Raw genomic sequence first — 18,770 nt, forward strand, 5'->3', positions numbered from 1 at the left:
ATCCTCTTCGTTAGTGGTATGCTTAGCTTTTGCTCTTGTTGGCCTAGCGTCTAGCCACGCGGTGCTCCCGGCGCTAACCTATTCTTCAGCTAAGCTTGCTACAGTACCCTTATTATTTCGCCCCAGCGTTATCTGGGCCCATAACCTGTTAACAGAATTCGGCTATAGGGCGACAATAATGTGGTCAAGAGGCATGGTTTCTATCTTGAGCCTTAACTGCCGTGGTTTATTTATTCACATGAAGAGCAGCAGTTCTACAGGTCTTCTCTCACTGAGACATGGGGGGAGAGAAAGAAGTGGGAGGAGACATGGCTACTTATACTCACCACCTGGTAGTACTCCTGAGTGTCTCTGCCTAGGACGCCCTCTAGTGGACACAGTTATATATGCAGGTAGACAGTTAAAGTGTGAACAGTTATATATGCAGTTAGACAGTTACTAACAATCCTACACAGAACCTCTGCCTTCAACAAGATGTTCTCCAAAAAGATTATTCCAATTCCTGATTGCCATTCCAAATATCGATCGCGTTTATTGATTCAGCGCTGGGTACTGGAAATATGTATTTCACGCTGTTTTGCGGCTCGGCAATAACTTGGATCTCTTCGGATGCCTTGCCGGAGAAGTAAAATGAGGAAACTGGACCCCCCCCCCCCCCCCCCATCAGTCTAATCCAATGGGGTGCAGGGAGAGACGATAGGGGGCGGTATTTTCCCAATGGAGCTCAGAGAGTTTGCAGCACTAATGTGAGACTAGATTGATGAAATATGAATTCAAATCGCTAGTAAAAAAAGAAAAAAAAACGCTATATATGTCATCGCTGGCATTCAATGGTCGGCATGAACTAACGACATATAGTGTCGTTGGCACTCAAAGTGTTAATGTGCCAGAGGGCACTAGTAAGGCGTACGCCATCGCTTTAATCAATGGGGGGACTGCGAGATTTGCAAGTGCTTAAAATATATCTTATATTATAGCTATGGGTCCAATACATCAGTCGATTGTCAGTGAGTTGCTTCCAGTCAACATGCACAAAACGGATTGTTTTTTCATCCGTACATTTCCGTTTTGAATATGAATAGTTTGTGATTCTTAGTAATCCCAGGAAAAGACGCGATAATAGCCCTTTAGTGGAATACACTAAACACGTTGTCATTATCTAATCATCCTGAAATCAACGCTAGATTATCGTTATTATCCTTCCTCATGCAAGAATGAAAAGGGCCCTAGAGCGCGGCTCTCCCCCGCCACCTCCTCCCACTCAAGGGCACACAGCCACACACAGACAGCCGCAATCAGGGTAGAAAGAAATATCAGATCAACGCAAGATTTTATATATAGTCCTTACCTGGTATCTGATGTAATGCAAAAGAAATAATCTAATTATCTGATCGCCATTCCAAATACTGCTTGTGGAGGTCCGTCCCACATTACAGAGCGTTACACATGAACGGGTGGGCGGGGTTAGTGTACCATGCCATCGTTGTAAAGGCCTGCCTCATCAGAGTATTTAGACCCCGCCCGCACAGCTCAGATCGGCCCTGAAAAGAAACTACACGATTTGTAATAGAGTGCAATACCTGCTGGAAGGCGTAGGCGGCGGTATTTGCCCTTTTGCGAGCTCAGACCCATTCCCAATGATAACATCAGGCTGTATGGATGAAAATGGATATAGCTAATAAAATAAATAACGATTAAAACCCGACTATACTCGTGATTGCCGCTGAACGGTTGGCTAGTTAACCCGACTATACTTGTGACTGCCGTTGAATGAGTTAATGAATTTATAAAAAATTAAATACAGATTTAAATAATTGATTTTTTAATAATAATAATGTACCCGATGTGCAGGTTGGCACCTTGCATGGTTGTTTCTGCCATGAGTGTGTGAATGTGAGTGGATGGGTAAAATGTGAGGAACAAATTGTCGCTTTGGATAAATAAATGCAGCCATTTATTTACCATCTAGTGGCTGAATGTTGTCTATAGCACCTTTAACATCTAGTGGCTGAATGTTTTCTATACCACCTTTAACATCTAGTGGCTGAATGTGTTCTATATAGCACCTTTAACATTTAGTGGCTGAATGTTGTCTATAGCACCTTTAAATAAGACGTTGAGACCTTTTATTACCACCGTTGAATATATTTACCACCGTTGAATAAAATGTAAGGCCACTTTTGCAATAGAAATAAAATGTGAAAATGTAGACAAACTCAGTTCAAAATGATCAGTAAGGCAAAACGATAATTCCTGAATGTTATCTATAGCAGCGGTTCTCAACAGGGGTGCAGAGAGCGGCCTTGAGATTAAAAAGAAACGTTTTTTTTTTTATTCTTTTTGGATTACATAAAATGACCACTAAAGTGCTATCTGTTGCAGCTGCACTGTTTTCCATGAAAATACCATATTTGGATAAGTTTGACCATTTCTCAAAATCTGAAAATCATTATTTAATAAAACACAGAAAAGGATCACCAAGTTACTCTGGATTAAAAAAAATGTTAAACATTGAGACAAAGCTTCCTGACACATCTCCATCCAAACTCTTGGAAGAACTCATTGAAATCTCATCTGATACCACCTGGAGAGCTAGTTTCAGAGTGTGGTGCTGAGTACCAAGTATCTCATGATGCAGCAGTTAAGGTGTTGATACCATTCAGCACCACATATCTGTGTGAAGCTGGCTTTTCATCCATGACAGCTCTGAAAACAAAATATAGGGCCAAGTTGAGCCTTGAGGATGACATGCGTGTTGCCTTGTCAAAGATCTCCCGACGTATTGACCGTATTATTAGCCAGCAGCAGCAGACCTCGCATTGAGCTAGAAATGTCCACTGAGTGAACGAGTGCTTATTTTCTGTATTTATTTATATTTTTTGAGAAATGGTAACTTAGTGATCCTTTTCTGTATTTAACAAAAATACATGATTTTCTGTTTTTGAGAAATGGTCAAACTTATCCAAATATGCTATTTTTATGGAGAACAGTGCAGCTGCAACAGATGGCACTTTAGTGATCCTTTTCTGTATAAAAAAAAATACATGATTTTCAGTTTGAGAAATGGTCACACTTATCCAAATATGCTATTTTTATGGAAGTGTGCAGCTGCAACAGATAGCACTTTAGTGATCATTTTCTGTAATTTTATTTAAATATGCTATTTGATTTACTACAAGCAGTGTAATGTCAACAGTACTAAGCTGTTAATAATGCATTATATAGCCTGCATATACACACAAATGTGTTTCCCGGTTATTTTGAAAGCAAGCACTTTTGTCATCATTGTAGCAAAAAAGACAGGACCGGAAAAGTCTTTATCGTATGTAGGGGTGCCCTGGAATATTTTATTGAACACAGGGGTGCCTTGGCAGCAGAAAGGTTGAGAACCCCTGATCTATAGCACCTCTAAATAGGGCTGACCTCGACTAGTCGAATAGTCGACTAAACGATCGAAAGGAGCCAATCTCTCAGTCGATTGGATCATTCCATTTGGGCTGTGGGGGGTGCTTAATGTCTGGTCTGCCAGTCGACTATCAGTGAATTTTGGCCAATCAAAGTCGACTATACAAATCCTTAGTCGGGGACAGGCCTACCTCTAAATAAACAAGTTGCAAATGAAAAGCAAAGCAAAACAAAACAAGCGCAGTAAACTGGAGCAACAGAGAGCAGAATAACCGAGTGGTAAAGATAGTTTATTTAGAAATCAAAGACACAGGAAATAGGCTGAGATCAAAGGAAAGCAATGGCACATGACAGGGATACATAGTCAGTCACTACATCAGTGTTCATGTCCGCCCACTAACTAACTGGAAATGCAGGCCGGTCACCGCGCCGACGTCTTTGATACGGTAGAAGCGCGGTGTCAACATGGCGTCCCCAGCACGTTGACGCTCTGGTGTGATCTAGTGTCTCTACCGTCTGACCACATGTCTCTCTACTCCAGAATGAATCAGCACATGCGTTTTAAACACGTCACAGATAATAGAGTTCTTAATGATCAGATATGATCATTAGGTGATCATTCAGCCACGACGGCTGACATTAACAAAATGTGCTATTATCACCATTAATAGTTAATCTACAACATTTATTTCAGCCCCCCCCCCCCCCCCCCCCCCCCATGCATTCCGACTTGTCTTCAGATAACCAGGTTTGAAAACATGGATGTTAGGGTCTGAAGGAGGGTCTCCAGGTTGACTTATTTTCTGGGCGTGCCTCCTTTCTCCTTCTTAAAGCGGGCGATCTGGTTGAAGATGTCCAGTAGGTTTGTGGGCAGGTCTTTCTTGGGCCCACCTCCCTGCCCGTTACTGGACCCGGCGCCGGTCACTCTCCTGTCGCCTCCTCCCTCCGACTTGCCGCTCGTTCTTCTCCTCTCGTCGCCCCTTTCTCCCCTCTCCTCCCTCCCTCTGCTTTCCTCGTCGTCATACCTACCGCCGTCCAGGGAGGTTCTACCACCATCCAGGGAGGTTTTCCTGGACAAGGAGCTGTCCCGTCTCAGTCTGTTGTGGGAGCGTCTGGAGGCTGAACCAGAGCGTCTGGAGGCTGAACCAGAGCGTCTGGAGGCTGAACCGGAGCGTCTGGAGGCTGAATGGGAGTGTCTGGAGGCTGAACCAGAGCGTCTGGAGGCTGAACCAGAGCATCTGGAGGCTGAGCGTCTGGAGGCTGAAGGGGAGTGTCTGGAGGCTGAACCTGAGCGTCTGGAGGCTGAACCAGAGCGTCTGGAGGCTGAACCAGAGCGTCTGGAGGCTGAACCAGAGCGTCTGGAGGCTGAGCGTCTGGAGGCTGAACCAGAGCGTCTGGAGGCTGAACCAGAGCGTCTGGAGGCTGAGCGTCTGGAGGCTGAAGCGGAGCTCTGCTCGTAGCGATCAGACCTCTGGGAGGGGGAGCGTCTCTGGGATCTCAGAGAAGACTCCGATTCCACAGAGGAGGTGGAGCGTCTTCGCCTCTCCTTCTCCTCTAAGCTGCTCCTCCTGCAAGCCTCACTGTTCCTCCTCTCTCCTCTCCCGTTCAACTCCCTCCCTCTCTCTCCGCTCCTCCTCTCCCCACCTCCGCTCTTCCTCCTCTCCCCGCCTGTGCTCCTGCTCCGGCTGTCTCTCTCCATCCTTCCCCTCCTCTTCCCCTCCTCTTGGTCCTTTCTCCTCCCCTCCCTGCGCGAGGAGGAGTCCGAGGCCTCGTCTTCAGATGCTCCTGATAAAGAGTAGAGCTGGCTGATCCTTCTGTCCTCCTGCTCCTCCTTCTCCGCCTCTTCCCTCGCCCAAAACCCCCCCGGGCCTCCTTTCTGGTTGAGGAAGGAGGCGCAGGTGTTGGCAGGTGCAGGACACCACTCCTCCTCTTCCTCCTCCTCCTCCCTAGAGGAGATCCTGCGCTGTCTCTTCTCAGACCTCCTCCTCTTCTTCTTCCTCTTCTTGGACCTCCTGCGGGAGGACGAGGAAGAGGAGGAGGAGGAGGAAGAGGAGGAGGATCTCTTTCGTTTCTTTTTCATCCTAGAGAGAGATTAAGCAGTCAGGCGGATCTGAATCACAAACATTCTAATCAATACTTTAATCTGCCGTTCCTACGAGTGCCTTTAGATGTAATGCCACAGTAACCTTTTAATGCCACCATTTAATTAAATTTAACATATTTTAAGAAGATTAGCCTAAAAATACATACCTAAGTAAATGGAAGATTGCTCCACTTCTACAAGGTCCATTTGCAAATTGTGTCTGTTACTAGGCTTGAGTAAATTGTAATGAACCAAAGGAGAATATAAATTATTTGTATTTATTTTTTTCATATTTGACGGTGAATAACACCATGCTAACATTGACCAGACGTGAATAATTGCCACTGAGCTCATTCAGGTCAAGTGTACAAAACATCTAAGCAAATGAATAAAGGGCAGATGATTTACAGGGTTTTTTGTAGATACAGTATTGAATTTTGCCATCCGTACACATGCAATTTGAAATATGAATATAGAATATCAGGCCTATAAATGACCGTATTATGGCCAAGTCACATCTATGGATCGGGCAAAATCTCCTCTTTCCAATGGCAGAGTTCAATCTGGATTTAGTACCACCAGGCGTCCCTGACAGTGACAGGGCAGCACAAACTGTAAATGAAATCTACTGTAAGTACAGTTACTTTTTTGTAAGTTGGCCCGATCCATAGATGTGTGACTTAGCCATAATAAGGTCATTTATAGGCCTGATATTTTATATTCATATCTCAAATTGCATGTGTCTGGATGGCAAAATTCAGTACTGTATCTACAAAAAAAAACTGTAAATCATCTGCCCTTTATTCATTTGCTTAGATTTTCTGTACACCTGATCTCAAGAGGGTGCTGAATGAGTTCAGTGGCAATTATTCACGTCTGGTCAATGTTCACATGGTGTTATTGACTGTCAAATATGAAAAAAGAAAAAAAAGAAATTGTATATTCTCCTTTGGTTCATTACAATTTACTTAAGCCTAGTAACAGACACAATATTTCTGACACTGGGAATACATTTCCTGAGATCCATAGATGTCCCTAGATACCAAGAACATGCAAATGGACCTTGTAGAAGTGGAGCAATCTTCCATGTACTTAGGTATGTATTTTTAGGCGAATTTTCTGAAAATAATTATGGGTAGGGTTTAAGAGCCTGCAATTGGATACATTCAGAAGGGGCGTGGTCACCCTGTAATCGGATACATTCAGAGGGGGCGTGGTCACCCTGTAATCGGATACATTCAGAGGGGGCGTGGTCGCCCTGTAATCGGATACATTCAGAGGGGGCGTGGCCACCCTGCAATTGGATACATTCAGAAGGGGCGTGGTCACCCTGCAATTGGATACATTCAGAAGGGGCGTGGTCACCCTGTAATTGGATACATTCAGAGGGAGGTGGCCTCCCTGTAATTGGATACATTCAGAGGGGGGCGTGGCCACCCTGTAATTGGATACATTCAGAGGAGGCGCATCCTCCAGCCAGCTGGCCGGTAGTTAATATTCCAGACTCACCTCTTCTCCTCTTTCATGATCTTACGTAACTTGGCGGCGCTGGTCTGGCTGCTCTCTAGCTTCTCCTGCTTCTCCTGCTCTTTGGCTAGAGCTTCCTCTCGCAGACGCAGGGATTTCTTTACAGCAGCGACCAGACGACGCAACGCAACGCATGGTAGAAATGAAACCAGAGCAGCCGCACGGCCACAGAGGCAACGTGTTCCAACAGCAGCAACATCACAAGCAAAAGTTCATACCCCAACAACAACAGGAGAGGAGAGAAGAGAGAGGAGAGGGAGAGGAGAGGAGAGAAGAGAGGAGAGGAGAGAGGAAAGGGAGAAGAGAGAGGAGAGGAAAGGAGAGGAGAGAAGAGAGGGAGAGGAGAGAGGAGTGGGAGAGAAGAGAGGAGAGGGAGAGAAGAGAGGAAAGGGAGAGGAGAGGAGAGGGAGAGGAGAGAAGAGGGAGGAGAGGGAGAGGAGAGAAGAGAGGAAAGGGAGAAGAGAGGAGAGAAGAGAGGAAAGGGAGAGGAGAGGAGAGAAGAGAGGGGAGAGGAGAGGGAGAGGGAGAGGAGAGAAGAGAGGAAAGGGAGAGGAGAGGAGAGGGGAGAGGAGAGAAGAGAGGAACGGGATAGGAGAGGAGAGGAAAGGAAGGGAGGATGGAAGAGAGAAAATGATGATAGGAGGATGATAGAGATAGAAGGATGAGTTCATACCCCAACAACAACAGGAGAGGAGAGAAGAGAGAGGAGAGGAAAGAGAGATGAGAGAAGAGAGGAAAGGGAGAGGAGAGAAAAGAGGAAAGGGAGAGGAGAGAAGAGAGGAAAGGGAGAGGAGAGAAGAGAGGAAAGGGAGAGGAGAGAAGAGAGGAAAGGGAGAGGAGAGGAAAGGGAGAGGAGAGAAGAGAGGAAAGGAAGGGAGGATGGAAGAGAGAAAATGATGAGATAGGAGGATGAGAGAGATAGGAGGATGATAGAGAAATAGGATGATAGAGATAGGATAATGATAGAGACAGGGGGATTATAGAGATATGAGGATGATATAGATAGGATGATAGAGATAGGAGGATGAGAGAGAAAGAAGGATGAGAGAGATAGGAGGATGATATAGATAGGAGGATGCGAGAGAGATGGATGAGAGATAAGTGATAGATAGGTGATAAAGATGGGTGTGAGAGATAGGTGATAGAGCGATGGGTGTGAGAGATAGGTGATAGAGATGGGTGTGAGAGATAGGTGATAGAGAGATGGGTGTGAGAGATAGGTGATGGAGAGATAGGGGTGAGAGATAAGTGATAAGAGAGATAGGGGTGAGAGAGATAGACTGGCCCACAGACCGCACAGCCATACAGAGAGAGGATATATACAGGGATGAAAGGATTAACGCAGAAAGACAGAATGTAGGATAGACAGCCAGGATAGAGAGATAGAGAAACAGACAGACAGGATAGAGAAACAGACAGACAGATAGAGAAAAAGACAGGATAGAGAAACAGACAGACAGGATAGAGAAACAGACAGACAGGATAGAGAAACAGACAGACAGGATAGAGAAACAGACACAGATAGAGAGATAGAGAAACAGACAGACGGATAGAGAAACAGACAGACAGGATAGAGAAACAGACAGACAGATAGAGAAACAGACAGACAGATAGAGAAACAGACAGACAGATAGAGATAGAGAAACAGACAGGATAGAGAAACAGACAGACGGATAGAGAAACAGACAGACAGGATAGAGAAACAGACAGACAGATAGAGAAACAGACAGACAGATAGAGAAACAGACAGACAGATAGAGATAGAGAAACAGACAGGATAGAGAAACAGACAGACGGATAGAGAAACAGACAGTACAGAGAAACAGACAGACAGTACAGAGAAACAGACAGACAGACAGAGAAACAGACAGACAAATAGAGAAACAGACAGACAGATAGAGAAACAGACAGGATAGAGAAACAGACACAGATAGAGAAACAGACAGACAGTAGAGAAACAGACAGACAAACAGAGAAACAGACAGACAAACAGAGAAACAGACAGACCGTACAGAGAAACAGACAGACAAATAGAGAAACAGAGACGGATAGAGAAACAGACAGACAAATAGAGAAACAGACAGACAGGATGGAGAAACAGACAGACAAATAGAGAAACAGAGACGGATAGAGAAACAGACAGACAAATAGAGAAACAGACAGACAGGATGGAGAAACAGACAGACAGATAGAGAAACAGACAGACAGATAGAGAAACAGACAGACAGATAGAGAAACAGACAGACAGGATGGAGAAACAGACAGACAGATAGAGAAACAGACAGACAGATAGAGAAACAGACAGAGAGGATGGAGAAACAGACAGACAGATAGAGAGCGGTTGTCATAGTTACCACGTCAGCACCATAGAACACCGGTGGCCATCAGCAGAGACCGTGTTTGTTTGTTTGTTTGTTTGTTGATTTGTTTGTTGGTTCCCCGGGCAGGCAGGTGGTGAGGTCATGGCAACGCAATGGGTCAAAGGGCAAAGTCCCGGGGTCACAGAAACACAACACACAACAAAACACTTCATCAGTATTACTAACCAACCCACTGGTATCTGTGTGTGTGTGTGTGTGTGTGTGTGTGTGTGTGTGTGTGTGTGTGTGTGTGTATAGTTGATAATGCAGGGGATCTCAAACTTTTTTATACCGCGACCACATTTTATTTAGTATTTTTTTTTTTGGGGACCCCACACTTAATGTATCGCTTAATTTCAAACGTGGAATTAAGGAATATCAAAGTAAAAGCACACGTTGTTGAACTTGATCATGCATATTTATTAGAAAGTTTAATTACAGCACTATGTTATCAATACACATTTATAAAACGAGGCATATTTAGCCAGAATATGTTGCAAGAACAAAAAAAATATAGTGTGTCTAACCTGTATGGTTGAGTGTGTCTAACCTGTATGGTTGAATGTATCTAACCTGTATGGTTGAGTGTGTCTAACCTGTATGGTTGATAGTGTGTCTAACCTGTATGGTTGAGTGTGTCTAACCTGTATGGTTGAGTGTGTCTAACCTGTATGGTTGAATGTATCTAACCTGTATGGTTGAGTGTGTCTAACCTGTATGGTAGATAGTGTGTCTAACCTGTATGGTTAAGTGTGTCTAACCTGTATGGTTGAGTGTATCTAACCTGTATGGTTGAATGTATCTAACCTGTATGGTTGAGTGTGTCTAACCTGTATGGTAGATAGTGTGTCTAACCTGTATGGTTGAGTGTGTCTAACCTGTATGGTTGAGTGTATCTAACCTGTATGGTTGAATGTATCTAACCTGTATGGTTGAGTGTGTCTAACCTGTATGGTAGATAGTGTGTCTAACCTGTATGGTTGAGTGTGTCTAACCTGTATGGTTGAGTGTGTCTAACCTGTATGGTTGAGTGTGTCTAACCTGTATGGTAGCAGTGATCTTGCGTAGAGCCTCCTGGGCTTCAGGATAGGTGTTGTCTAGAGACAGAGCTCTACGATAAAGACCTTCAGCTGTTACCAGCTTCTCCTGGTCCTCTAGCCTACACACACGCACACAATTTAGATTAGATTACCGGTAGTCACATTTACAGTCATCATACAGCACAAGTACAGTACAACAAAAATAAGTCCAACCAGAGTGCAAATGTAACAGTAAAGTGTAATAGTATTCACACCACAACACACACACAGTACTAACTGCTCTCTCTCCACTCTGACTGAGGTACTTACTGCTCTCTCTCCACCAGGGTCTGACTGAGGTACTTACTGCTCTCTCTCCACCAGGGTCTGACTGAGGTACTTACTGCTCTCTCTCCACCAGGGTCTGACTGAGGTACTTACTGCTCTCTCTCCACCAGGGTCTGACTGAGGTACTTACTGTCTGCCTCTCTCCACTCTGACTGAGGTACTTACTGCTCTCTCTCCACCAGGGTCTGACTGAGGTACTTACTGCTCTCTCTCCACCAGGGTCTGACTGAGGTACTTACTGTCTGCCTCTCTCCACTCTGACTGAGGTACTTACTGCTCTCTGAATGAATGAATGAATGAATGAATGAATGAATGAATGAATGAATGAATGAATGACTTTATTTGACAATATAAAAAATAAACATGTGACAGAAGAGCACAGTCAGGATATACTGCCAAGGATGAAACACAAAAAAGCTCAGAGCTTATTTCCATTGTGGTCCTTGTAGGGGGGTGGGGAGTGTGATGCTTAATACATGCATCATACAAAACGTGACATCACAACACATCACATATACCATTTAACATTTATATACATAACAGACTCATACAACATGCAAGGGTGCCTTAAGCTAAGTGTCTAGGTCAAGTATAGTCCCTTTTGAGCCATGTCTTCAGGCTGGACTTGAATCTAACGGCATTGTCTACGATTTTCAGGTCACTGGGCAGACTGTTCCAATAGATAGCTGCTGAATACAGAAATGACTCCTTCCCCATACAGCTCCTGAATCTGACTGGCACAAAGTCAGTTGAGCTGCGCCTAGTTTGGTATGCATGGGTGTCTCTGATTCGGTTGAAGTAGTTGTTAAAGTACACTGGCACTACCCCGTGCACTATTCTGTGAACTAGGCACATCCCTATCTGGTTTACTCTGTCTTCCACCTTAAGCCATCTCATGATCTCAAAGTGAGATGGGTCAAGGTGGGTTCGGGCAGGTAGCCTAAGTATTACCCTGATTAGCTTGTTTTGTGATGTCTGTAGTTTTATTTTCTGACTTTTGGGGGCACTGTTGTACCAGGAGCCACACGCATAGTCATAGTGACACTGTATGAGTGCTCCAGCAAGAATCTTCATCGCTGACTGATCTAAAAAATTAGAGATTCTGGCTAGGTATCTAGTCCTGTTATTGATCTTTGTAAGTGCTTAGTGAGCCATGCTTTCCCCTGATAAGCTGTTTTCCAGGACGCAACCAAGATATTTCACAGATGTTTTGTCTGTGAGAACAGTATCTCCTATTCAGTCTTCCCCACGTGGAGGGACTGCTTGTTGTGGCCTAGCCAGTCGCTAACCTTCTCTAGTTCTGCACTCAATGTCTGCTCAACCACAATGTCTGCTCTCTCCACCAGTGTCTGACTGAGGTACTTACTGTCTGCCTCTCTCCACCAGGGTCTGACTGAGGTACTTACTGTCTGCCTCTCTCCACCAGGGTCTGACTGAGGTACTTACTGTCTGCCTCTCTCCACCAGGGTCTGACTGAGGTACTTACTGTCTGCCTCTCTCCACCAGTGTTTGACTGAGGTACTTACTGTCTGCCTCTCTCCACCAGGGTCTGACTGAGGTACTTACTGTCTGCCTCTCTCCACCAGGGTCTGACTGAGGTACTTACGGTCTGCCTCTCTCCACCAGGGTCTGACTGAGGTACTTACTGTCTGCCTCTCTCCACCAGGGTCTGACTGAGGTACTTACTGTCTGCCTCTCTCCACCAGGGTCTGACTGAGGTACTTACTGTCTGCCTCTCTCCACCAGGGTCTGACTGAGGTACTTACTGTCTGCCTCTCTCCACCAGGGTCTGACTGAGGTACTTACTGTCTGCCTCTCTCCACCAGTGTCTGACTGAGGTACTTACTGTCTGCCTCTCTCCACCAGTGTCTGACTGAGGTACTTACTGTCTGCCTCTCTCCACCAGGGTCTGACTGAGGTACTTACTGTCTGCCTCTCTCCACCAGGGTCTGACTGAGGTACTTACTGTCTGCCTCTCTCCACCAGGGTCTGACTGAGGTACTTACTGTCTGCCTCTCTCCACCAGGGTCTGACTGAGGTACTTACTGTCTGCCTCTCTCCACCAGGGTCTGACTGAGGTACTTACTGTCTGCCTCTCTCCACCAGGGTCTGACTGAGGTACTTACTGTCTGCCTCTCTCCACCAGGGTCTGACTGAGGTACTTCTTGGCGTTACGGTGATCAGGGCACGTCTCCAGTCCCACTTCAAAGTCTGTTATCGCCTTCAGGATGCTACCTTTATTAGCATAGCTGGGATACAGACACACAGAGACAGAGGGACAGGCAGTTATAACTAATTATTAGCTAACACCAACTAACTATATATTAACTAACTAGTTATTAGCTAATCCTAACAAACTAGTTATTAGCTCATCCTAACCAACTAGCTATTAATTAACCCCAACTAACTAGCCATTAACTAACTAGCTAATAAGTTACCCTAACTAACTAGCTATTGACTAACCCTAATCCAAACTAACTAGTTATTAACTAATCATAACTAACTAGATATGAACTAACCATAACCAACTAGTTATTAGCTCATCCTAACCAACTATCTATTAAGTAACCCCAACTAATTAGCCATTAACTAACTACAATAACTAGCTAATAAGTTACCATAACTAATTAGCAATTAACTAATCCTAACTAACTAGATATTAACTAACCCCAACTAACTAGCTATTAACTAACTAGTTGTTAGCTAATCGTAACAAACTAGCTATTAGCTCATCCTAAGATATAAGGTTTCAAAGGGTGCTCGATACCGCCGTCTAGCTGGATGCGGCCGGTATTGCACTTTGGCGATCTCATTCCCTATGGTAACACCAAGGTCCCTGGATGAATAATGAATACACAGCCGCTAAAACGCGAATCAGTTGACTGTATCACTTTCTGTAGCTAGCCTAGCACGCTAGTTAACTTTCTCGGCTCGTCTGCAGTCAGCCGCCAGAGGCGAAAATGTGTGACAAACGAAAAGGAGATGACGGCAGCTCATCTGCAAAAAAAGTTAGGACCTACAGCAATCGCGAAAATTACATCACCATGGGCTTCACTGAGGGACCAGACAAACGACCTGAGTGTGTGATTTGTGGAGAAAAGTTGGCAAACTCGAGCCTGAAGCCCAGCAAGCTGAAGAGACATCAGGCGTCTAAGCACCCAGAAACCGTTGGGAAGGATCCAAACTTTTTTCGGAGGAAAGAACAGTCTCTCAAGGCGAACAAGCCTGTTGATGTTAGAGTAGCGTGGAGCAGGGGTGGCAGTGATTTACAGAAGGCTACCGAAGCCTCCTTTGAGTGTTCGCTTTTAATTGCAAAAGCAAAGAAACCGCACAATATTGGCGAGCAGCTCATCAAACCAGCCTGCATCAAAATGGTTTAGAAACTGTGCGGCCCACAGGTGGCGGATAAACTAAAATCAGTACCACTCTCGAACAATGTAGTGAAAGACCGAATTGATAAGATGTCAAGTGATTGCGAGCAGCAGCTGTCAGAAAAGCTTAGAAAGGGTCCATTTGCCATACTGTACAACTTGATGAAACTACAACTGTCGCAGACGAGGCTGTGCTCATCGTTTATGTGCAATATATCGAAAATGAGGATCTGAAGCAGGACATTCTCATGTCAGTCAACCTTACTACCACCACTCGAGGTGAGGATATTTTTACTGCAGTGGATTCTTACTTCATTCAACATAAATGCAAACCGTTCACCATTAGGGCCTGATTTGAGAGGATGAATACAGGATTTGAATATTGGCCAAAATTTTGAAATACATATGGTGCAAGATTAGATTTGTTGATTGAAGGCACAAGTCAAAGAAGCATAGTGGGTCTAATTATGATGCATATGCCTGTGTATAAGCAGTTTGTTATTAAAATGACAAAAAAAAGGTATTAAACCCAGCTAGGACAGATTCTCTCTGCTACTGATTGGAATTTCCTGTCTCATATTTAGTTTAATTTGTTGCATTGATTTGTTCCATAAATGCAAACCGTTCACCATTAGGGACTGATTTGAGAGGATGAATACAGGATTTGAATATTGGCCAAACATTTTGAAATGCATATGGTGCAAGATGAGATTTGTTGATTGAAGGCACAAGTTAAAGAAGCATAGTGGGTCTAATTGTGATGCATATGCCTGTGTATAAGCAGTTTGTTATTAAAATGACAAAAAAAAGGTATTAAACCCAGCTAGGACAGATTCTCTCTGCTACTGATTGGAATTTCCTGTCTCATATTTAGTTTAATTTGTTGCATTGATTTGTTCCATAAATGCAAACCGTTCACCATTAGGGCCTGATTTGAGAGGATGAATACAGCATTTGAATATTGGCCAAACATTTTGAAATGCATATGGTGCAAGATGAGATTTGTTGATTGAAGGCACAAGTCAAAGAAGCATAGTGGGTCTAATTGTGATGCATATGCCTGTGTATAAGCAGTTTGTTATTAAAATGAAAAAAAGGAGGGGGTCCGCGAATTTCATCAGAGATGTTTGGGGGTCCCTGGGGGGAAAAAGGTTGGGAACCACTGCTCTAAAGGTTACTCACATGGCTCCTCTAGGGTTAGTTACTCACAGGGCTCCTCTAAAGGTTAAAGGTTACTCACATGGCTCCTCTAGGGTTAGTTACTCACAGGACTCCTCTAGGGTTAGTTACTCACAGGGCTCCTCTAAAGGTTAAAGGTTACACACAGGGGTCCTCTAAAGGTTAAAGGTTACTCACAGGGGTCCTCTAAAGGTTAAAGGTTACTCACAGGGGTCCTCTAAAGGTTAAAGGTTACTCACAGGGCTCCTCTAAAGGTTAAAGGTTACTCACAGGGCTCCTCTAAAGGTTAAAGGTTACTCACAGGGATCCTCTAGGGTTAGCTACTCACAGGGCTCCTCTAAAAGGTTAAAGGTTACTCACAGGGCTCCTCTAGGGTTAGTTACTCACAGGGTTCCTCTAAAGGTTAAAGGTTACTCACATGGCTCCTCTAGGGTTAGTTACTCACAGGGCTCCTCTAAAGGTTAAAGGTTACTCACAGGGCTCTTCTAAAGGTTAAAGGTTACTCACAGGGCTCTTCTAAAGGTTAAAGGTTACTCACAGGGCTCCTCTAGCCACCACAGCCTCCACGTTGTTGGTGTCGATCTCCAGAGCTTTGTTGTACTCGTTCATGGCCTCAACATGACGACCATGTTTAAAATGATCCACACCTGCACGCACGCTGAGGGAGAGACAGCAGAGATGGAGGGAGGGAGGGGGAGAGAGAGGTGGAATGCTTAAAGGAGCAAAAAACAAAAAAAAACACTGATTTATCTTGCTTAAGTTATTGAGTTATTAACACTTTGACTGCCTAAAAACGCTTTACAGCGTCATTGCTGGCCATGCTAAAGTTGCCGGGGGACGCTGTACAGCGTCCTTATATCAATATTTCAAAAATCTGGAATCGGATTCATATTCCCCCTCCGCTGGCCTGAGGTCCACCAGCAGGACCCACTGAGCTCTCTGGCGGTTCAGGAGCGCCATCTGGTGGCCGATCGGCGCAACCGCTTAACAGGAAGCGCAGTAGAGGTTTTGCTGGTCGGCCCTATTACTTCCGGGCACTCAGTATTGGTTCCGGCATTCTAGCTCGTCACTCTACATAGCGATCGATTGCCAATAACTCGATAAACAACATGATTTGGACGTATATACCATTATACAAGCTGGAGATGGACCGGGTAATAATATATCCCATAATGATAAAATTTCTACTCGACGATGATCGCCCAACGGCGCGCGGAGACTGGGGTGAGTTTCAGCGTGTAACGTTACCATCTTCGATACTAACTGCTTTTATCAACATTTGACCCACATTAGATGATTGGTATAACGCTGCCCACGGAATTATAAACGCCCCCTCGCCCATCCGGTCAACATCAGATGACGTGTAGTAACTTCTAGAAGTACGTCTAGTTGGAATTTTTTATATCGCGCTGATTGCCATCAAACTGTATTTCATCATCAATATAATGCATTTGGGGCTATATATCACGTTCTGGAGAAAGTTGCAGAAAGAGATGAAAACATACTTATACATTAGACCATACTTTACTATGAATATGTGAATGAAAAAGTTTAACGTTGCTACACAATGAACAATACATATAGGACTTTGAATGGGCCCTAATAATGGCAATGTAGCAATAGAATTAAAAAAGTTATAGCCCTGCAAAGAAGGGGACTTTCTCCATAGACAAATAGCGCTGGCAATCTATGGTATATCATTAATTTAACCCAAGGCAACCAAAGTGTTAAGAGTAAATTAGTTAGAATATGGCCACCAGTGATGTTATCAGGGACATTGATTGAATCCTTGTGTTAATTACAGCTCCTTATACAACGGCATGCAAATATCTCGATTCTGATTGGCTGAAAGTCAATTTACACGTATGTATCCGTCACAATTCCACGCTCTTGGTCCCAGGACCCGCCCACAACCGAATCACTATCACTCCGCGTCCGAGTTAAAAAAAAAAAAAAACAAGATGGCGGACAATAATCTTTACAAATGGATATGTTGATAGCGTCATAACGACTAAATAATAACCGATTCTGTCACGGTGAATGTCTTAGTCTCTTACACAATGTTGGATTGTGCAATCTATGGGTCATGAGTCATTGTGGAACAAAGGAAAATCGCGGATTGATTGATTGATTATTTGTAATTTTTATTTTTTTCCCCTTCCTTTCCCCTGACTGCAGAGCTCACTCTCTCACACACACACACGCACACTCCTGTCTGCAACGGCGGGGGAGAGTCAGACTGAGAGAGAAGCAGCTGAGTGCTGCGCTGTTTTAAGTGAGCATGGCATATTGAATTGATTGATTGATTGCTAATTTTATTACTGTACGCCTGGTTTCCAACTGGTTAAGTTTAGGCCCTCTAAAGTAGGTTTAAAAAAATAAATAAAAAAATAGGGCGAAGAAAACTTAAAAAATAGGGCGAAGAAAACTTTTTTTTCCCTATAAGGCAAAGAAAACTTTTTAATTTGTTTTACCTACTTTCTATAGAAGCATCTAAGAATGAAGTTCTATAGAAAGTAGGTCTGCATCCCCTTAACAATTGTGTTTATTGAGCCGTACTGTATTGTACCCATTCTGCATCTGGTAATAAAATTTTCAATCAATCATTCCAATAACAACCGCTAACTTCATAATTAAAAACTAAAGAAAAGTTGGACGTGTTAGTTGGTTGGATGTCTTAGTTGAAAGACAGTTGGATGTGTTAGTTGGTTGGATGTCTTAGTTGAAAGACAGTTGGATGTGTTAGTTGGTTGGATGTCTAGTTGAAAGACAGTTGGATGTGTTAGTTGGTTGGATGCACTTCCGAGCTGCTTCCACATGGAGGCAATTTCTCTTTTTTGTTGTTGTGGGAACTACTTTTTGTGGCGGATGTTTTTTTCAATAAATCTTCGATTAATGTGTGTTTATTGTATAGCAATAAGGTAGGTTGGATGAATGTGGCAGTTGTATAAAAGCATTACACCACTTGCAGTCGTGATTTGTGAAAAATAAACCATGCCTAGGGGGGTCTAACGACCACCCCTAGGCATGGTTTATTTTTCACAAACCACTCCTGCGCGTGATGTAATGCTTAAATAAAATTATGAGGATGAAAAACTAGCGATACTTTGTCTCATAGGGAACTGCTACCTTATCATTTCATTGAGCTGTAATTAACGGAAGGATTCAATGTCCCAGATGACATCACTGGTGGCCATATTCAAACTAATTTACTCCCTCTCTAATGATCAGTCCTGGACTATGGTGACGTAATCTATAGACATGCTGCAGCCTCAAACCTTAAATCACCTGCCATCAGATTAATCATTAATGATGGATATGACACTCAGCACTGTGTCCTTTATGAGAAGGTTGGTTGGTCCTCTCTGACGGAGAGGCACAACAAAAGCCATAAATCCATCTCTACAGACTGTATGAATTAATGTTGCATATTTTTTTCAAATGTAGCCAAGAGTAAAGACCCTAGGCTATTATGAGC

The 18,770-nt window shown here is 43.9% G+C and overlaps 1 protein-coding gene across 1 annotated transcript in view; it reads right to left on the bottom strand.

Moving 5' to 3' along the window:
* Positions 1-4,135: 4,135 nt before the first annotated feature.
* ttc14 (tetratricopeptide repeat domain 14) overlaps positions 4,136-18,770 on the bottom strand; it is a 39,013-nt gene continuing 24,378 nt past the window's right edge. Inside the window, exons 9-13 of the mRNA XM_084310258.1 lie at positions 15,831-15,950; positions 12,869-12,991; positions 10,417-10,534; positions 6,998-7,113; positions 4,136-5,486 (exon numbers count right to left, since the gene is read on the bottom strand). Coding sequence (XP_084166384.1) covers positions 4,202-5,486; positions 6,998-7,113; positions 10,417-10,534; positions 12,869-12,991; positions 15,831-15,950 — 1,762 coding nt within the window. The 3' untranslated portion in view covers positions 4,136-4,201. The remainder of the gene's footprint in view (positions 5,487-6,997; positions 7,114-10,416; positions 10,535-12,868; positions 12,992-15,830; positions 15,951-18,770) is intronic.

Source organism: Notolepis coatsorum (genome assembly GCF_963971535.1).
Source record: "Notolepis coatsorum genome assembly, chromosome: 3".
Lineage (NCBI taxonomy): Eukaryota > Metazoa > Chordata > Actinopteri > Aulopiformes > Paralepididae > Notolepis > Notolepis coatsorum.